The sequence below is a fragment of the Physcomitrium patens genome, chromosome 8 (genome assembly GCF_059467195.1).
Source record: "Physcomitrium patens ecotype Gransden chromosome 8, ASM5946719v1, whole genome shotgun sequence".
NCBI lineage: Eukaryota > Viridiplantae > Streptophyta > Bryopsida > Funariales > Funariaceae > Physcomitrium > Physcomitrium patens.
Genome location: NC_143417.1, coordinates 13,499,908 through 13,521,953, shown reverse-complemented (window position 1 = coordinate 13,521,953; position 22,046 = coordinate 13,499,908). Strand labels below are relative to the sequence as shown.

The following is a 22,046-nucleotide window of genomic DNA, read 5'->3' as shown; positions in this document are numbered from 1 at the left end:
TTCCTAGGGAGATGGATCATTTGTTCCAGCTTCCCCAAGTGTAAGCATATCTCTGGAGTGGTTCCCATACACTGGTCCAATCAGCAGGGCATGCATGAGTGAGTGAGCCCCATTGCTTGCTTTGTTTTCAAACTATGTAAATAAACATGATAGGCTTGACTTGTTCAGAACAAGTGGAGAACCCTGTACACTATACCCAACAGAAATCCATCCATCCATGAACCATTCATATCCATGCAGACTGAGAGGGGGTGGGGCTTTTCCTTTTCCTCCTCCTCCTCCTTTTTTTTTTTTTTTTTTTTTTTTTTTTCCTTTTTTTTAATGCTTAAGCTGGATCTTGGCACATAGACAGGGGAGGAGGAGGGGGGGGGGTCTTGGTGTCATGGAATGGAGAGTGAGTGAGTGAGTAATTGTGTTACATTATTACATACTATATGTATGTATGTATATATATATATATATATATATATATGTTTGTTTACTGCCAGCATTATCAAGCCATGGATTTTAAGGTCACCAGGGGAGCTACTTCTACAGAAATCAGCTGGGTTTTGTAGTTAAATCGGCGTCTGGGAGGGAAGGAAAGGAAGGGCAAAGGAAAGGCAAGGAAGTCTAGGAATGCATACAGGAGAAGAAGGGAGAGAGAGGCCATGCCATGGAAGGAAGGCACTGAAAGGAAGGAAGGCACTGAAAGGAAGGAAGGCACTGAAAGGAAGGAAGGAAAGGGGGGTGTGACGACGCTAGTAGTAGCACTAGTGTAGCACTTGCACAACTAGTAGTAGTAGTCGTAGCAGCACTAGTGGTAGTAGTAGTCGTAGTAGTAGCACTAGTAGTAGGAGTAGTGGTAACAGGAGGAGTACCGAATATTCATCGATGGAGCTGCTTTAGTTATTATTCACAGTAATGTTCTGCTGCTGCACGGGGAAAATCAGGAATTGTTGTGTAGTAGCAGTAGTTTAGAAGCTAAAGAAAGGGGCTCTCTCGCAAATTCCTCCGAGGGAGAGAGAGGAAGTAGAGGAAGAAGAAGAAGAGGAGGGGGAAGTAGACGAAGAGGAAGACGAAGAGGAAGACGAAGAGAAGGGCAGACTCTGCTGCTGGGTCTCCATAGTCACCGTGAGCATCCTCAGTGTCGAAGACTTCGTAGCAGGACACTCGCTTGCCTCGTTCTCTCTCTCGCTCTCTCCTCATTCCGTTTCGTCATAGACTTGTGGTTATTTGTTTCCTTGCGACCCAAGTTTCCTGAATTTAGGACCAGTTTTTGGACTTTTTTTTTTTTTTTTGTTTTTTTTTGGTTCTGTTTTGTTTTGTTTTTAGTGGCTCTTTTTTACGCCACTTATGCACACGGAAGTGCCTTGCTTGCCTTCCCTGGAACCCCTGACACCTCACACGTTAGCCAAAAACTCTTGCAATTCTCGCTCTCTTACCCGCGGACGGGAGAAAGCTTGGTGTTGGAGGATCTCCAGGAATTTTTTGGTCGCCATAGCTTTTGGGTAATTGCTTTTCTACAGCTTTTGTGGAAGTGTCGGAGCTGTGTTTTCGGAAGCTGGTATAATTCTTCTTTCCAGGGTGCCCCTTGCTCGCGTTGGTTCCAAATTAAGGGACGAGTTCCTGCAGGAGCTGCATTTGAGGATTTTTGGTGAAGGGCTGGAGGTTTTTAGCCTACTCTTGAGCCTAATTATTCCTGTAAGTTCTTAACTTCATATTGTGGTCATCACTTCCCATTCCTGAATTTTTTATTGTGTGTGTGGTTCCTTTTGTTCCTCTTTCTTGTTGTGTATGGTATAATGTCCAAATGTTTGTGGAAAGCGATGCTCTGCTCCTTGACTTGGTCCTCTGCAACAAGAACATCAGTCTTGTCATGTTTCTCATAATGTCCTGCTTGCACGTACAATGCAGGTTGGTACATGATTTCGTCCATTGGATTATTGGCTTTGGTTTTGTTGTTCTTATGTATGATAAATGAATTGTTTCATTCAAGCATCCTTCTGCTCCATTCATCATTTGTGTACCTGGTCCTGTCTGTCGGCATTTATCCCAGTCGTGCATTGACTTAAGCTCCAGCTTCACTATAGCATGTCTATATGGTTTTGCACATCGTGAAATAAGTATATTTTTATTTTTCTCAATGCACTGCAATTGAGCACACACGACTCAGAAATATTTCATCGAGCCTGTATGTCTGTTAAGCTTACAAAATATTGTGATTCATTATATTAAGCAATGAATTGCTTGAAGATTACGGAGGAAGTAGGTGATGATTGAAATCGACCTCAATAATGAATGCATATGTAGTGTGGACGAAAATTATTCGAGGGATGTTGCATTTTCTTTCCAGGTGACTGCACAGCTCATTGCTCTGCAGTTCGCTCCAAGAACACCTTTTAGGGCTTAAAATACACAATAGAAGTTAGGGCTTATTCCATATCAATGATACCGTTGCACGTGTTCAGAATCACCGTTGATGCTGTCTGTTAATTCGTCCTTTTTTCTGCCCGGAGAGCTTTCTCCGGTGTAGGTCTGATTGACTAGGGATTGGCAAGGGATTGATCACAATCTGGATAGGCTAGGTCTGTGCTCAACAGTATTTGAGTTGTCACAATTACCATGTTTTAAACATTGATTTAAGTTGGAGTTATGCATTATGTTGAAAACCATTCTAAAGCATTCTGTGCATACTTCTCTCAAGACGGACTGTTCCATAGTTCGCCTATTGCAGCCGCTCTGTTCATCTCTTCAGTCTTTCCTAGACGCCAACAATTTCCTGTTATAACTAGGGATACCGATGCCAGGCAGTTGGGGTCGTTGCTCCTTACCTAATTCGCCATGAATGTGACGAGCTGGAGATGCCATTTGAGGGGGTGATGATTCACGAAGACATCAATTCTTAGCTGCAGCGAATGCGGACGAACTTCTATAAAGACTTGCAATCCATCAGTATATGTGGTTGTTTGGTGTAGACATCTCGGTAATTTTCTGACCTCATCCTGACAGGACTTGATGGACGTGGCTGGAGAGGTTTTTGGTCTACACTTAGCGGGAATTTAATTCTTGCTGAGCGTTGTTCTCAAGTTAAAATTAAGCAATAGACCACTGAGTGAAGCTTCTGCAATTCAGATAATAAGAGGTAAGCTTAGTATAACAGCTTTTGTTATACTAATAGTAAGATGCTGTTATTCATTTACATGTATGTTGGTGTTTCTGATCCCTATTTCTTCTTGGTTCAGTTTGGGCACAACATTGGAACCTGAGACTGGCAGCAGCGAATGACGAGAGTCTGCATGGTGTTTGAAAACACAGACTTCTGTATATAGGCTGACCCTCAACGAAGCCCATGGGAAAGCAAGGACCATGTGGTCATTGTGGCATTGCCAGTATGTTCTTCTCTCACTCTGTATTGGATACGTAATGTCTACTTCGCTTCATGCTTACGAATATAGAGGAGGTTTTCCCAAGTGTACGTACTTATTCCTTGGTTGTCTTTTCAGCAACCCCTTTGTGGAGAAATGGACCCCCGGAGAAGCCTGTCCTATGCAATGCTTGTGGCTCCAGATGGCGTACGAAGGGAACTCTTTCAAACTACATGCCTATGCATTCGGGTGGATTTGGAGGCGCTGTGAGTTCTGAAGGTACTGCATTAAAACGTGGGCGAAGGAACAATAAGAAAATGTTTTCCGGTTCATGCAAGAGAAAAGAGCCATCTGAGAGTCACCAAGAGACTAGGGCTCCGCTTCGCTCCCTGACGCGCTCATTGAAAGCAGCTGGAGATGATTCCATCTCCACTTCAAGTTTAAGTTCCAATGTTTCAGGATTGGACGATGCAACCATCATCCCCAGCTTAAACGCTTACGTTGATGTTGCAGGTTGGTAACTGTCTCTTTTCCCAAACCTCTTGCCTCCCCTTGTGCATGTACACTTTTCGGCCAATGGCAGCTCATCATCTTTTCAACTGTGATATATCCTTAGGCATTTAAGATAGCTATGTCATTCTGTGTAATTCCGCAAATTCGTAGTTTGGAGAAGTCTCCAGTAACATAGTGAATCAGCTTGGGCTGGAAGGTGAAGAGCTCTTGAGTGTGTGTGTGTGTGTGTGTGTGTTTATTTTCATGATTATTCTTCTCGTTTTCATCCATAAATGGTAGTTGGCTGCAGCTTCAAGCCCACTCTGGGAAGGTCATATTCCCACAAAGAGACGCACACTCACGCCCAGAATGTGCACTTCAGTCGACAAGCTGAGCCAGCAGTTCCAGCAGGCTGTGTATGATATCCTGCCACCTAGCTCTACAGCAATGCATGGTTTTTCAGACGATCTATTGGTGGATAGCAAGCCTTCCACGATGGCTGATGAGATAGGTTTGGGGAGTGTATTTATTCGGCAACCCACCTTTGCCGTGGATAAAAGTGAGAGTCGCTCATCTATGGAAGAGGAACTCTCTCAGACTCGTGTACAAAAGCACGGCGGTCCACTTCAACAGCTCCTTAATGGTGCCGAACGTCTGCCGTCTATGCGTGGGAAGGAAAAGGCAAAGGAGTACAAGAAAGTGGAAAGTGGAAACCTCAAAGCCAACAATACACTTTTGTAAGTGGCGCTGCTTCCAACCACGTTCGGTTTCTTTATTATCTCTATATATGCAGGTATAAATCTATGAGCAAAGAGGTTACTGAGTAATGTTTAAATTAAAATTTCTGGTTCCTTAGTTCGATAGTATTTCCCTGATCTGAAATGATCAACTTGTGCGCAGAGAGAATTATCCCTACAAAAAGCGAGATGTTCTCAAAAGCTGTCAGTCTCCCCTGGTTTTTCTCGAATTGAAGGTAGGTTTTCTCATCCAACTTGGAGTTACTGTGTGAAGAACAATAACATCATGGTTCCTGACCAGGTTTTTGAGCTTTTTTGAATTATAAGTGGACTAATAATCGAGCTTCGCTTTGATTGGTCACATTGTTTGGTGATTAGGCTGGTGTAAGTTCTCATCTCAAGCAGTTTCGCCTTGCAGGACATACTCAATTTTGACACCTTTACGGGGCTTCTTACTGAGCAAGAGCAGGGGGAGCTAATGAGGTTCTTGTCTTCTGAGGATATTGCCAAAGCTTCTGAAAGGTATAGACCCAGGCATGGAATGGGTTAGATAATCTCCATGTTTGAGTATTTTCACATGTTAACTGGAGGCACTTCAAAATGAAAAGAAGATTTTGTGACCACGAATTATGGCTTTGCAGTTTGAAGGAAATGTTTACTAGTGCCGAGTTTGAAGGATCCTTGAACAACTTTCAACAATTGCTGGAAGAGGGCATGTTTGAGTCGTTCATGTTGGGAGCAAATTTGCGCATCCCCCAGCACTTCCAACAACTTCTCATTCAGACGGACCTCATAAGCTCTGGCTGGATGGAACAATTCTTGCAACTCCAAAATCGTAGCAGGCGTCGGGGTGGATCAGTTGATCTCAATAAGGTAACAAATATAACTAAAGAATCAGTTATTTGTAAACTAAGAAATAATTTGGATGAAAGAAAACTACCTTCGTTGCTTTTGAAGTGATGTGTTGAGTTTTAATTGGTGGGAGTTTCATTATTATAATTGTGTCTGCTTGGAAGATCCTATTATCGAGCACATGGTCCAAGCTTTAAGCATTTTCTAACAACGATGTTAACTTCTTGATTGTAATGCAACGGTCCTTAACCATGTTTTGGCTACTTGGGTTGCAGAGCAAGGAATTCAACAAAGAGAAAGGAAAGGGATATGAATTACATACAAAGAGTGCCCCTGCAAGCACCAAACAGTCTCCAGGTAGATTGCCGAGCCAGTCTGGAGCAAATGTACAAAGTGGATGCCTCATCAGTGCCAGTGTGGTCTCTGGAAAAACTTCGGAGCCTGTAAATTTCGTACCAGATATAGGAAATTCTTCGAGTGACAGAGCGTATGGGTTTGAAGGAGGTGGAGCTTGCTACCCAAGTAACAGTCTGCTGTCCACAGAGCAGATGTCAGCGACTGATCTACCAGATCTTCAAGCTCCAGGATCAGATGAAACCGAAGCCGATCTGCTCTTCAACATGCCCACTAACATGATGACCTTCCAGGACACGGTCCTTCAGCAGCCTGTGTGGTCGAAAACCAAAGAAGTTGATACTTTCCAGGTACTACTTACTCTAGCTTTACTGGGTATTCCTTAATCCAAAAGGCTCGAGGGAACGGAAACTGACCTTGTTACGTACAGGTATTTCTGTCCTACTTTTGGATGGATGTGAAGGGGATTTTGCTAGTTCAGAAATATATACCTTCCAGAAAGTACAATGCGTAGAACTTCTTGTGTGTTAGTATGAGGTGGCTTCCATTGAAAGAAGATGAATGCCAGGAATATCAATATATTAAAGTCACTTTTACTCATGAATTTTGAGGAGGAAAGAGAGCCTGCTCTCACTACGACTTGTAAAACCTTAAGTTGAAGTATGGCTTGTTGATTATTCATGTACTATGTGTATTATTTGAAATGCAAAACCCTCATGGGTTTTGACTGATCAAATTCCTGTTTACATAAGTAGTTTCGTTGTGCCCACTTGATATAACAGCTTCGACCATCTTTTGTTGGTGCAGGTAGACATGGGCAGCCCCCTCACCAGCAACATGTGGCACATGGACAGCGCCCCTGCCGAGCTCTATTGGACTTGATGTATGCCGGACCCTTTCCAGTGGTTCTGTGCTTTTATTCAGAACCCATGCTTCCGTGAGAAAGACGTTTCATTGAAGACAAAAGACAAACAATATTGTAAAACCAAAAAAATCAAAAATATTCTGCCTCTTTTGTGGGTTTTCCTACATTAACCTCTTTCGGCTCCATTAAGTTTCCCAGTTTTTAAAGGCTTTGAAACCCCTGTTAGAGGAGGGGCTTATAGTCTATTACATGCTTTCCCTTTCGAGAGTGTACCATAGTCATCAGGAAGTCATCTGTACGATTTTGTTTTTTTTTTACCACCTCCAGTGTTCACATTTTTCCTTTTGGGCTTTTGAGTCTTGGTTCGTCCCAATGACAAAGAACTTCCTATGGGTCCTACGAGACCTTTTTGTAAGGATAGTCTGATTTTTTCTTCTGCGATACTATCTTATCATGAGCAGCATGGTGAGTGGACATTTCAGTGGTAGTGTTTTAACGTAGAATGGAGGTTTTGGATGTTGGAGTGTTCAACTCACCTCTAATTTAGTTACTTTTGGCAAATTATTTTCACAAGAGGTGACTTGTGCTAAAGAAATAAAATAAAAATTCGAAGCATACTAGACCGTAAACTCAAGAGAGCATTTATATTACTTTTTAAGCTTCCTTTTGGTTTGAGAATGTTATTGTCAGTAAAAAACATTTTATTCATGCTTAGTATGCCATTAGGTGGTTTGAGGATAGGTAAGTCATCACTCATTTTAACATGCAAACTGAATCAGATGATTTTGTTTTGAACAACTCCTTATTGGTCCTCTGTATCCATTCAAGTATTGTTACAGGTCATTTTGAACTTCTTTGAGAGAATTTTAACATAAATATTTTTCCATCGTTGAAATCTTTTCAACTTATACAAGAGTGTTAACGAAAAGTATATAAATTACAGACTTTTACAAGAAGAGTCTTTCAAAATTATAGGGTTTTCCTAGTACAAACAAGGTTAGATGATGTAAAGATTTCACACTATATATTACATGAATGATGATCACATATGTAGCCACCAATGAAATATTGAAAACAATCATCATATACATGAAAATAAATATATATTTGATTTGATGTTTAAAAGTACTTTGTACCTAAAATTTTAATTTTTAATACTTATAAGAATGACTTAAAAATACAATTTTATATTTAATGTAATAAATAGAAGTGGACAATAGATTTTGTTGTATATTTCAAAAATAGATTATTAGCTATGGAAGGTTAGTACAAATATACTAGAGATACACAATATATTTTTCAATAGTATAATATACAAAATTAATATCATATAGAAAAGACATATATCTTCAATATATCATACTTGTTTATAAGAAAGAAAGATAAATATGCATTAATTGTAGTATAATGTATATATCTCTTATATAAAACAACTTAGGGAAGATAAACCAATGGGATAAAGCAAGGGAGACAAAAACCATCTCTAATTGGCTACATATCTCATTGAAACAATAAATTAATTTTTATATATTATATTATATTTTCTAAAAATTATTATTATAAATCTAAATTCTTGAAAAATTTTAATTAAATTTTTTTTAATCTAAAATATAAAATATCATATAAATTATAATTTATTTTCTATTATAATAAGAGCCAAAAAATTCTATTATTACTTTAATTTTAGCCCTTAAAAACCAAAATAAGAACCTTAAAATATATATTTTTTATAATAAATTTTAATTTAAATAATAAAAAAATAAATCTCTTTTTAAATTCTAAAATTTAAAAGAATATATATTTATAAAGATGAAGAATATTAAATTCTATCAAATAGTAAAATAGATTTAATTTTGTTGTTGAAAAGTGCTACTTGTCTTTGATTTAAAATTATATATATATATATTTCAAAATTTCATCTATATATATATATATATATATATATATATATATATTTCAAAATTTCATCTATATATATATATATATATATATATATATATATTTCAAAATTTCATCTATATATATATATATATATATAATAGTAATATTTATTCTTTATAAAATATTTGAAATTATAAAATATAATGCTATATAATATAAAGTTGACATTAGTCGCTTCTTATACTATTAAATCTACACTATTGAAAAAAGCTACTAAAAAAATAAAAATAACCAAAAGAACAAAAAATATGACAAGAATTATAAATATCTCATAGACATATGTTAAATTTCTATTCAAATATTCTATGTTATTTTAAAACCTTTTAAAATCCTTAAGAATATTAGTATATTTTTTTATAAATCTTTTAAAACCTTAAAAACCATCTAAAATACTCTATAATGTATTGAAATATTTTGTTATTGATTAGAATTTCTAAAGTATCTTCTATAATCTTTTAGAAGCTTCTACACTCCTTTAGAAACACTTTACATCTTCTATAGTATTTTAGAATAATATATAGAAGATTCTTTAGACTTATGTAGGATATGACAAAGATTTTTGGACCTCTCTTAGAAACTTCTATGAAACCTAGTTGCTACAGTATAAAAATAGAAAAAAGACAAGGGGCGCCTTAGTCTTGCCAATATAGTTTTTAGAAAAATCTAAGTGTTACTTAGTTCATAGTTATATATCTAGAATTATTTTTAATCTAGCATCTTATATTTTCATACTTCACCTTCTTTTGACTCCTAGTCTTTTTATTCTTCATATTTTAACTATTTATAAAATTAGAAAAAATATAATTTTTTAAATAAACTTTATTACAACAAAGCACATTGCTAATGCAACAAACAATAGAAGGAGTAGGAAGATCTAAACTTGTTGTTGTTAATACAAAGAACAAGAAGATATAATTAATATACTGCTACCATGACAATTTTTATATCAACACTAAAAAAAAAATTAAATAAGATTTTCATCATGAAGAGAACAACCACAAGCTTAAGAATAAAAGCAACTCTGATTCTAATATTAAATTAAAACACTACAAGAAACACAAAAATAAGTAAAGATTTAGTTTTTTTTTCTATGGTGCATTATTAATGTGATAATAGTGATAATAACAAGAATAAAAATATTTATAGAAAAAAAATATAGGTGGCATATTTTAAAAGCCGCAAATACTACAAATACAACAAATAATATTTACATGTAACCACCACACCCATCAGAGTCAAAAACCACAAAAAAAATATAAATAAATAAAGCTGTTTCTAATTACTTCAATAGTAACACTTGATTGCATCAAAGTCATTAAATGGATACAATTTTTTAACATTTTTTTTTTATTATATATATTCTTCTTAAGTACACATAAAATAAAATAAACTATCTATCTATCTATCTATATTGATCTTATAATAACATGGTAGAATATGATTATGTTTATTGTAAAATGTTATCAATTTAGGAAACTAGATATTCTTATGTTATTCATAAAGAAAAAGGCACAACCAAAGTCAATATACACTAGATGTCAAGTGGCATTTGGGCTAGGCTTGTGCAATGAGGGCTTATACACTAGATGTCAAGTGGCATTTGGGCTAGGCAAAGCCCTCATTGCATTATCACAAAGGTCATGCCTCTGTATGTTTACTTAATTGGAGACGACCTATTAGCACATTATCACATCACAACTTTTGCAATTTACAGCAAGTGATGCTTGAAGACCTGAATATTGCCTTACTTACATTTAAATTGTTAGCAAAGACACATCTTTCAAAATACAGGACACCAGCTGTAGTTTGATCATTGTCTTATCCTTCTTAGATTTATAAAATTGCTTTAGGAATATTAAAGGTTTTTTTTTAAGAAAAAAGACTCCCTCAATTCCTACGAGACTTTGAATCTGATAACTATGTTTGATATTGCTGAAGTAGGCAAAAGAACTTCAAAATGAGCTATATTTATGAAACTAAGTTCCATTGCCAAAAATTGCTAACGAATTTATTAGTACAAAAATCAACCTGAATCTGGCGTACAAAGTGGGATTGATTATCTGCCAAACATCCGATATGAATTGAAGTTACTGCATAGCAGTAGGTTCCAGCCTTCAGGAAGTTTCTACTTATTGGCCTTAGGGATATGGACCTGGTTGCCTTGCGGAAATGTTGAGCTAGAGATCGAGTTCAATTTTGGTACAGCTGATTCACCCATTTTAAAAAGCAACGAAACGTAGCGGAAATCTGAAGGATCTTACAAACACAACTAGCTATTAAAATAGATATAATTCAAGGATGACACATACCTGATGTCAACTTGTCGGATTCTACCACACAACTAATAACTTCATTCAACATAAAATATCACAAAAGCGAATAATGTGTCGCCTAACGATGACTAAGTAGGAGCACACAGCGTGATTTATGTATGAATTTTGTGTGGACATCCTTAGAAAATCCAGAGTCTCAAGAACGCTTGCAACTTCAACTGCATGCAATTGAATGCAGGTTTTGCTTGGTAATATGTCGCAAAAAAAACAAACATGTAAAGCGGCAAAGACAGAATGGACTTTACAGAACATGTACAACGTTCCGGGATATCAAGTGCCGATGTCTCTAATACCAGAGACCAAACATTGAAAGAACAAATACCGAATGAAGGAACAAACCTATCTGCCATAAATATAAAAGAATCAGTTAAACCAGGTAAGGGTAATATAAATGATCCTTGTGAGAAAAACGTATGTGCTCAAAATTCTTCATCTTCTCCTCCCGTACAAGGATCTCCCAGCGTTGCCCAGGGCCCCAGCATTGACTCAGCTACATGGACCAATGCACCATTTGGGTTCAGGCTTGAACAGCATGAAGTCACCATGTAGTATATATTACGGTGCTTGAAGACTGCTGGTGGTTCTCGACGTTCACCAACACCGTCTTCATTCCTCTTTCCACAATATCAGTGTAGTCTTCGGTCAACATTCCTACAGTTTTCAATCTAAAGAAAACCAAAGTACAATTAATTATACTACAACTGCACTAAGAACTGAACTAAAAATCCGTGCTATTTCACAAAGCGTTAACGAGTGCCATAATTTCATGAAGTGACGAATCTTGTTCATGACCCAAAAAACAACGTTGACGAATATAGCAAAACAAATAAGCTGATTGAGATTGTTCAGTGTTCACATTAGTCACTAAATACTATTCACATCACAACTTTTAAATGCAGTATCACATGAATGTTCTTAAAGAGTCTCCTAAAACCTTTCCATACCTATGTGCAACTCATTCTTTCGTATTGATGAGTAGATGATACAGGCATCTCCGTTGTCATCTTTGAAATTGCCATGTCCCGACTCTCACAGCCATGAGGTCTTATACTGCCCATGTAATCAAAGGGACCCTCCAATGGTTGGATACTAATGGCTACACCAATAGCAGCTTTAAAATAATTTCCATTATCGATGTACATCCACATGATTATTTGTTCTCTCATTGTATATAACCTTTGGTCGTTCAACCACATTTCAGAAATATAAATCGTTGGTCTTGTCTGCCCACTCACTCTGCAATACTATTCCTTCGGGTTTCCATGTCCACAAATCCTTAGATGAGTAGCAGCTTGTACCCAATACGTCTACTTGTGAAACATACGAGACATACCAAGTAGCACATTATTAGCCTCGATAAAAATAAACTTGTTCACCGCCCAAAGTTGTTGATGGGTCAATGACATACTTACTGCTTGGAAATAATATAGCTAGCTTTAGAAGAATCGCGAGTTCTCTCGCTCCATCCTCAGCTTTAACTCAGCTCTCATTCTTGAACGGTACAATAAGAGAGAAGCTATCCTTCTTTTTAGCCACATGTTTTGCCTCAACATCAGCAATTCTGTCTCTTTTAGAAATCCCCTGGTAAAACTCTAGGTCATTATAAATATCTAGCCTTGTGCTCCTTTGAGTATGTGGCTCAGGAAAATGTGTGTCGAAAGAAAATAATATATAATACCTTTGAAGAAATAGAATCCACTCTGCTACAGAACATAATAGAGTTAACAAAAGCCACTTATTTTCCATATTACAGCGTTTTAGCAACCTGTAGTGCATTGTATTTATTTAATGAACGGTTGACTATGAACTACGCCGACTCATTCTAGCTAAATGGTGATGAAAATCTCTTGTAACGTCAAAAGTACCGTGGCTACTGGCAATGAAAGTGATGAGACTTCTAGCATAGATGCATGCACCTTCTGTCTGTATCTGTAGAACAGAAAGATTTTAGCGCTTGAAAAGGTTATCTCAAGCAAACGAAGTACAATAAGCAATAGAGGAATTTGAGACATGAAGTTTAATATGCCCAATAAAGACACGGCAAAGTATTTGAAGGATTCAGAGTGGACTGCCTGCAATTAAAGTATGAACATTTTTTTATCTCTATAAACGTGTTACTGACTAAGAAATTAAATTATTCTGCCACAAAAAAGAGATGCTGACAAAAGTAAACTTTAAACTAGAAAGATTATAAGCCCTTCATGCACCAGCTCAAACCAGATGCAGCGCTACAGCACAGTATTGCTGAGAACACAATGCTTAGAAAGCAGCAGCTATTCCTTCTAAACTGTGGACAGCACTCAACTTGGAAACGTATTATGGTCACAGAAATTTGATGGACACGCAAAGAGAATAAGTGATGGATGATCCATTTGAACATAACTTTCAACAATACATAACCAGTCCATGAAGAATCATGGTCAATGTTTCTGTCCTACTTGTTTCTCCAACTTCAGTGTCAGAACTGAAATACTGCAAACAAATACATGAACTACGAGTGTCACGTATCCAGTATATCGATTATTGGAATCTGTAATAATACAACGGCTTTGCTCTCAAAATCGGGGCAAAACACAACAAGAAAAGCAGCAAAGGCCTCTTAAGGTTCTCTTTGGAAGAAGCACTACCATTTATTGTTTTCAGAATAATTTCTAACACTCAACGAAGAGTTGAACGATTCATGATCGCTGAAATGAGATTCAAAGCCAAACTTCAGAAAAATAATGCAAATCTCAATATTAGTAAGCAATCCATAACTCATAGCAGATGAAGGCTGGAGCAACAATTTGAATGAACAACCTATCACGGGCCAATACTCGGACTAAATCCGCTTTGAAAAGTATATTCAAAAACCTCATGCCTCCCCAGAAATATTCAAACTATATAAGGAAGTGAAATTCCAAACTTACCTGTAGTTTTCAGTGAAATTGCAAGCCACCACCAAGAACCTCAAAACACATACAACTTTACGTCTAATCAACTATCTTCCTTGAATAAATACAATTGTCGCTGCAACAAATAGTTTCAAGATAAGCCGAAGACAGACCGCATATCTTCACCAAGACAGGAACCATGACGCCGCCGCTAAGAAACGACGGCATCGAGGAGAAACCATGACCTAAGCTACGGCCCTCATAAACCACTGCCCTCCACACACTCCACACCCGACTGTCAGCAACCAATACAACAACCAAGATCCAAGGAGTGAAAATAAAAACAAAAACAGAAGAAAAACCAAGAGGAACAGATACAAGCTCACCTTTCCGAGTTCTCCTTCCCCATACAGAACATACGACGCGCTTCCAATTTCGGCATTCAGTCCAAGAGAAGAAAAATCTAACAAGTTGTGATCACTCTATTCGATAATGCCAGGAGCTATATTTGCACAACATGAATGATACCTCCGGAATACAGCGCTGCGACCTAGAACTTGAACTCACAGATACACCGTATTAACAGTACTGTCGCATCAATATTCTCCTCGTCGCAACTTCACATCGATGCACAATGGCTCCAATATAGACATCCACGCTTCAATCTACCCCTCCGGCAACAACACTGATTCAGAATATCAGAGGCACTTCGAAGCTATTTATGCCGGCTTCAACACCCCTGTCGGCGCCACATTCTATGCAGCAGATCCACTCCAGAATGAAACATCTCCTTGATTCAATCTCACGTAAATGCTTCATTAAAGCATGAAACGAATATTATAATTGGTTACAAATAAGTGAAAGGTGTTTGATGAAGCTTCTCAGATGGAAAATTACATCTCCTGCGATTTTAGATGGAGATTTATGAAATCATTAACAAAATAATACCTTGTAGAATCTCAAAAGATGTAAAAACAGTTTTGGGGCATTGGTAACATCTGTAGAGCTTTTACTTCGTCATTTATGAAAACATTATAAAAAATATTTATGAGTCTACCAAATGAATACTAAATAAATCCCTATTGAATATAAATCATCACATAGTGATAATCAACAAAGATTCAATGAAGGCTGAAAAACACATGGTGTTTAAATTCCACTAATAAATGTATATCTAAAGCAATTATATCTATGTCCAGAATCTTAAGCCAGGCCAATAATGGAATATGTATATATGTGTATATATATATATATACACATATATAAAATAATCTTATGCGGCAAAAATATTATTTCAGCATGGTCTCAGAAATCAACCTTATCATGGCTCTCCATACTAATAAAATACTCTAAACCTCAAGAGAAAAATATTTTTGACGAAAATTCTTATTTATATTTTGGTTCAAATATTTAAAATAAAAAATACCAATTTATATTTCGGTTGATTTTAATTTATGTAAATTAATTAGTTGAATAAATCAAGTTCACATATCTATAGTTATTTTTTTCAAATGAATGGTGTAATTTTGGTATACCGATTATTGCCAAAATTAAAATATCCATAAACATAAACATAAAATATGATGGAAACAAAAGAAATTGTGATTCATAAAAATTTGAAAATATTTAATACCTTACATTGTCATATGACATGATTTTCTATCTGGGAATACAATGGGTACCTAGCTATAAAGAATTTAGCTTTAACTTATTGGCCAAGGTCTAATAAGTGATGTATTCTTATTACAGAGATCAAATAAATACAATAGTATCAAAAGATATTCTATTGATAAAACTTTTTTATATTTAAGAAGCTTTATTCATAAGGCTTTTTAAAGCATCTAGAAATGTCCTAACATCCTTTGCTATACCTAGTCATAACTGTTGAGAATGTTTAGAAAAGACACAAGAGTAATAATAAGTAATACACACACACAAGAGTAGTAGTAAGTCTTACACACAAGAAGGTTTCTAAGGAGAGAAAGCTTCATACATAAAATTCTATTGATCTGGTTGTGTCTCGTATAGAAGAAGAAAAAAGGGGAGAGGATAAAAAGTACTTCTCCACTAGACTCTAAATATTGTAGCTACAGTATTTATTGTAGTCTACAGTAAATATTATGGAGAGTGCCGGCTACAATTAATGATCTCAACAATAACTAAATCATTTGTCAATAAGCTTAATTTTCAATAAGCTCAAAAAAAATCCATAATCTTTGGATAAAATTCCATCTTTATACCATAATTTTTTTCTAGCTCCAAATCTCCATCTCTAAGATGTATACAAAGTCTTGGCTCCCAAAACCTCCTTTACTTTGCATAAAATGTCCAAATTGTAGCAAAACCCTTTCATAACATTTTTCTCCTACAAAGGATTTTTTCTCTTTGAACTTTAGATATTCATATCTCTTGATCCAATTGATTACTTTTTCAAAAATTTCTAGAGAATGTAGATCTTATTGTTAAGCTTTACCACAAAAAAATGAATCATAAATCTACTACAAATTGTTGGCATCTTAGAAACCTTAGCAAGTGCTTTAAACCCTAATTTACAAGCACATGAGCACTATTTTCTCTATATCTCAGAAATCCAAAATCCAAATACCACCAAATTTATATTTAAAGTTTAGTAACATGATAATACACATTCTTAAAAAAATTTAGCCAAAATCTTGTAAAATTGCTCAAGATATAGCTTAAAACACAACCACTAGTAAATTGGGTCACTTACTACCTTTAGATAACTTCAACTTCCTATATCTCCTTCATCTTAGTTTAGAATTCATCAAACAATATATAAAAAGTGTCGCCAAGAAAGTGTTCTTTCCAACCTTAGTCGCCAAACCTTCATTGCTTTCCATACACATGCGTTATGTCCAAAAGAGTGACAATAGATACAAAACCAACACCTTAACTGTAAGTTCTTATATCTCTTTTATAAAAACTTCAAATCGTACAAAATTTGCACCAAAACGATAGCCAAAAACCTAAACTTCCTGACCCTAGTCTTCCAAATTTGAATGGCTCGAAAGAGTAACCCTAATTCCTCAGAAGACCTCAAGCAGTCTCTCGAAAGTCCATTGGACATGAATTTTGGCCTATAAGAATGGAGATTTTCATCATCCATCACCATTTATCTATATGGTTGACATAACTACTCTTTTTATGATAAATCCCTTCTCTAATTTTTTTTTTTAATAAGTTTTGCATAGTATGTGCCTTAAAGACCAAATAAAAGAAACAAAAGAAGATTCCAAAAGCCACCAATGTCTAAAGGTGGCTCTAAATATATAAAATCTATTATCAACATAAAATCAACCTCAATAATAGGCTTTTTAAACTAACCACTTCAAAGTAATAATCTAATCACATTTTGTAACCAACTAAAATCTAATAACATGGCTTGCATTATATATTAGATATATATATGTACACTATTTTTACATGGTAGCTAAACCACAACATGACAACATATATAATGATTTTATTATAATCCAAAAGTTGTAAATCCATTATACTTGTATATATTGTGAAAATTTGACTCCATATATAAAATGTACAATGAATGTAATTGTATACAAAGCTAGTGATAAAAATCATTCATTTATGAGAATTGATTTCCTAGTCATTAGAGAACACAACACTCATATTTGATTATGCTCTAGGTCCATAATATTATAGTGTGTTAATTACAAAATGCTAAAAATAATAGGAATAAGGAATTTAAATGGTTTTTGTGGCATGGACAGATTCATGTAAAGAACAAACCTATGTTGAGGAGTACCATAGTAAAAAAATGTACATTGGAGAAAGTTTGTGACATGGATACTATACTAAAGTTAAGAACTTCATCTGAAGAAAAGTGACAGTTTGAACCTTCATTTACATCATATAAGAAAATCTTGAGCATTATGCCAAAGTTAAACTTTCCAGACGCTCTATACACATCACACCACACAAGTTTGAATTGACCAACATGAATACCTGACAGCCCAACCATCCTGTCAACTATATTATATGTACTCAAGTAATCAACCTCAACAAGCTTCATACACCCCAGAATCAATTCTAATGCTGATTTCATTGCGTTATTAACGAAGTTTCAGCGCGTTTCTCAAAACACAACCAAGGTAAATACATCCCAAGTAAGAAAGCGTATAAATTTTCCACACAAGCAACTCAATTTTAGCAACTGATTTTAAGTTTGATTGACAAACGACTGCAGATTCATTGGGTGAATCAACCATTTAAGAGCACATCATGGGTGAAGCCATCCTCCAAGCTGTACCCAAAAACGACTGAGGCAATCACTGCCGATGTGTCGAAGCACTTCAGCCTCTAACTTACAGAAATTACAAGAAAACATAGCGGCTGTACATGCAACAGATTACATCCAGAAGCTGAAGTACATGGAGATAGCATTTCAGCTACTAATATTCCTGAGCTCACAATGAACAATTCACCTCCCATGAGGGGCCCTATTCACTTGATCAGCTTATCCTAATGAGAGAAGCTGATAACCTTAAGATGTTATTGAATATTACAGCATGACCTAAGGTACCTGAAGCACGACCAGAGAAGAATCACGAAAGCAATCTTCATCACCGGCCATACCAGCCTTTCGCAGGTTGCTGACTCTCATTTCTGCCACTAGAGTCACCATTCATCAACTTGTCAAGGACAACGTTTAAGTCCACAGATGTACCATTTTCAGTTAATTTCCTGACAGTGGCCCGAACCTGATCTCTTCCAAACCCCATGCTTGCAACTTTATCAATCACTTCGTCAACTGGGACGCGGTTGGCAGCCACTGGAGTTGGTCCTCCTTGCGACCCCATCGACGGTTGAACCGGCCGGGCTGTGGGTAGCTGCGGATAACCTCCAGGAGAGGGACTACCAGGCTGGGCCATCCGGTATTGGGGGGGGGACATACTGGTTATATACTTGGAGTCCATCCCGGCCTTGAGAAGGATGGGCTTGAGGATGATAAGGTCCTTGTGGAGGTGGACCAACAGCATGACGGGGAGGCTCAAACATCTGACCTCCGCTCTGTCCATGTTGCTGATGCTGGCTGGTCGGCACTTGCTGAGGCATTTGCCCCATTACAGGAGCTGGTGCAGGCAGTGGCAAGAAACGAAGCTCGTAGCCTCCAGGCACCTGTGGAGGAGGGACCTCTTGATTGTAGCTACCCTGTGCTGTTCCATAGGGATTAACGTCTTGGTTGAGATTGCCATAATGTTGCGCCATGGCTGGAGTTGGGCCTGTTTGTCCAGGCTGCAGTTGCTGTTGCTGGGCATAATAAGATGGAACTTGCGAGGAATGTGAAGAAGCAACCGGTGGCGCTTGCTGAGTTTGGTACTGAGAATCCGGCTGATTTACAGTTGGCGCCTGCAGCTGTAATTGTTGGTGATGAAGATGGGGTTGCGGAGGAGGCTGGGACTGAGCATTTTGCGGCGGCACCTGTGGGGCCTGAGGAGTACCTTGAATCTGCAGTTGTTGATGCTGAGGAGGCGGGTGCATGCCTTGCATTTGCATCTGCTGCTGAGGAAGTGGAGGGTTCTGTCCTTGCGGTTGTTGATGCAGGGATGTCGCAACCTGGACTTGCGGATGCAATTGCTGATGCTGAGGATGAGACGGTAGGCCTTGCATTTGAACCTGTGATTGCTGCTGAGGGGGTGCCATACCAGGCATCTGCATCTGAGGGGCTGGCGCGGGAAGCTGGCCCACTTGCTGAGACTGCTGCTGTAGAACTGGGGCTGGTTGCGCAGGAGGAGCCTCGACAGATTTCACAGCCGACGTTGCAGGTGGAAGAGCGAGGGGTGATTCGACGGTCTCGACAGTGGGAGTTGAAGTAACAGATGAAGATTTCTCGCGTTGAGCACTTTGCTGAAGTTTTTCAAGCTTCATCTGTTCTTCTGCAATTTCCTGCTTATCACGAATCACCTGCACACTTCGCTGAACCTGCAAAAAACGATAAAATTCATTAAATTTAGTGTTCCAAAAAAACAAAAAATAATAAATTGTATGATAGAATGACGTCAAGTGCAATCACAGCTTCTGTCCACAAGATAATCAACGACGACAACGCTGAGAATAGAAAGAAAATTTGAAATTTCATGGTTCAGAGGTGGTATCATCTAAAAAAATCGCCGAAAAATGGCCTAAACTTGACCAAGTTGGTCATTGACTGTTGATAGCGAATCGAATAAACGGATCGAAATCCAAAAACCAAACAATAGCTGTTGATTGCATAAACTAATTTATAAAACCTCCAAATACCACTCACCAATCATCAAAGGTCGATGAAGAAAGAAAAAATTACCTCTCGAATCATATTTTCCAACGATCTCAACTTTCCATCAGTTGCACCAAAGTTGTCAGCTGCATCAACCTTAATTTTGTCGACTGAGTGCTCCATGCGAAGACTGTTGGTTTCTAACTGAGTCAGTCGCCCACTCATGCCCTCCAAAACCCGCAACAGATTGTCCGCATACTTCTTCATTGTGCGTTCCACGGCTGCCACTGTAGCAGTCTCAACAGCATCCTTGTCGGGGCGCACATTCAATTCATGAGATGGGGCGTGATTCCACTGCTCCATCAGCATCATCTCACAATGTCACGATCATGCGGCCAAACATGGAAAACATCATTGAAACCATTACCTCCTCACTACTACATAACTCACATTGGTACAAAGTGGCAGCACTCCAAAACCTATCCTGGTTTCCTCGTAAGTTCATGTTTGAAGATGACCTGAATTAGGGGTCGTCATGCCAGCAACTCCACCACAATTACTTGGAAGTATGAAACAACGAATACAATTGAAACTCACACAACGACGAAGGACTAAAAACGTACAGAATTTGAAGTGTTTGAATGTTGAGACGGCCACCCACGCTTGCTATCATCCACCTTCCCCTTGACGCCTGTGTCCATCATCGGCTGGAAGTCCATGCTCGGAAGGACGTCATCATCGCCAAAATACACAGGCGGAGATTTCTGCGATCCAGAGTAACCGGAATTTGGGTTTGTTTGCAACAAGTCAAAGAAAGGCTCGCCCTGCGCATATTGGTTCGCGCTCGACGAGGATCCCACATGATCCATCACGCATCCACCACGTCAACCCGCTACCAACCTTGCCTACACAAACTCGGCCAACCTTGAACTCTCCAATATCAATCAGCAACCAATTCAAAGCCTCGATTTCAAACCCCTTGACCCCCCCCCTAAAAAGAAAACACACTCAACCCTTGTATCAATGATCCCCCAAAACGCGTCAACAAATCAATGAAACCCCAACAGAAAAACCTTACTCCTGTGATTATCTCTACCATTTCCAACACAATTCAACCCCAAAATGAAAATATAAACACATAAACTTCAACAAACCTATCAATCATACCCAATTGATCAAGTTGACGCTACGTTACTAACTTCCAACCTTAAGAAACTATGACCCAATTCCAGAACAATAACACAGACTCCAAGGTTCACATTCATGCACAAACCCTACCCAACACCCAATCACCACCAGAGGAACAAACTAGTCTCAAATCGACTAAAGCAATAGTTTGACCGCGAATGGGCTCAAATGGGACAACAATTGGGGCGAGGCTCGCGAGATGATAAATATGATGAATAATGAATGAGCGTGGGCAAGAAGCATCGACGCCGAGAGAAGGAAGAAGCGACGAAAGCGCGGGGCGCTATCGAGAGAGAGACCGACGACGATGGACCATGGGAAGCACGGGTATGGGGTCTCTTAACCACGACCGTAGTCCCTGGCGTCGTTGATCTGAACCGTAAGACCGTTTCGTGGTCTTGGTGGACTTAATTTCCCTTTTGATGTCTTGTACCCCCAACTCTGGACCATATTTTTAAGGAGGGGCCATTCATACTGATGTCCTTTTTCTTTTTCTTTTTTTAAATCTAAAGGATTAGACCACATAACATGGAATTGTATGGAAAATATGGGAGCTTGTGGCTTTTAATACAATCCTCAAATTTTGTAAAAAAATTAAACTTTCTTTCTTCTTATTTATTTGTTAATAATCTGAAGAATAATTTACAGAAATCTGGCATTTGAAACAAGATTCAACATGTCTAGTTTAATATTATTTTTTAGAAACTATGGAGTCATTGTAATATTCAAATTTTGGCAGTCAATAGTTCATGTTAAAGTTTGAATGACATGCCAAAATGCAAACTTAAAACATAGGTTGGTATCATTGAATAGGGTTTTATTTTGCCAT

At 37.6% G+C, this 22,046-nt stretch overlaps 2 protein-coding genes and 1 long non-coding RNA gene across 29 annotated transcripts; 1 reads left to right on the top strand and 2 right to left on the bottom strand.

The window, feature by feature from the left end:
- The first annotated feature begins 822 nt into the window (after nt 1–822).
- Nucleotides 823–7,262, top strand: LOC112285892 (GATA transcription factor 26). Of its 4 annotated transcripts, none has more exons than XM_090252636.1 (10): nt 823–1,683; nt 2,790–2,965; nt 3,225–3,371; nt 3,486–3,860; nt 4,150–4,576; nt 4,740–4,812; nt 4,995–5,098; nt 5,218–5,449; nt 5,704–6,132; nt 6,590–7,262. In XM_090252636.1, the coding sequence occupies exons 3-10, from the start codon at nt 3,332–3,334 to the stop codon at nt 6,662–6,664; spliced, it is 1,755 nt and encodes a 584-aa protein (XP_090108762.1). In that variant the 5' UTR covers nt 823–1,683; nt 2,790–2,965; nt 3,225–3,331; the 3' UTR covers nt 6,665–7,262. The 4 variants fall into 4 exon arrangements, with proteins under 4 accessions (XP_090108762.1, XP_024382997.1, XP_090108763.1 ...); XM_024527229.3 differs by having other exon boundaries at nt 943–1,683; nt 2,794–2,965; XM_090252637.1 differs by having other exon boundaries at nt 966–1,683; nt 2,687–2,965.
- A 3,718-nt stretch (nt 7,263–10,980) lies between these two features.
- LOC149988480 (uncharacterized) lies at nt 10,981–15,880 on the bottom strand. 24 transcript variants are annotated; one of them, XR_016504554.1, is made up of 5 exons: nt 13,831–15,844; nt 12,787–12,850; nt 12,600–12,621; nt 11,866–12,502; nt 10,981–11,586 (listed from the first exon to the last, which is right to left on the bottom strand). It is a non-coding gene; the product is annotated as an uncharacterized LOC149988480 (long non-coding RNA). The 24 variants fall into 24 exon arrangements; XR_016504558.1 differs by having other exon boundaries at nt 11,866–12,621; nt 13,831–13,930; nt 14,181–15,841; XR_016504557.1 differs by lacking the exon at nt 12,787–12,850 and adding an exon at nt 13,360–13,393 and having other exon boundaries at nt 11,866–12,621; nt 13,831–13,930; nt 14,181–15,835.
- A 2,213-nt stretch (nt 15,881–18,093) lies between these two features.
- Nucleotides 18,094–21,393, bottom strand: LOC112285871 (uncharacterized). The gene is given in 4 exon segments (XM_024527180.3): nt 18,094–18,704; nt 18,706–19,755; nt 20,117–20,383; nt 20,653–21,393. Coding segments are annotated over 4 exon segments (1,872 nt in total). The 5' UTR covers nt 20,899–21,393; the 3' UTR covers nt 18,094–18,395.
- Nucleotides 21,394–22,046: the final 653 nt, after the last annotated feature.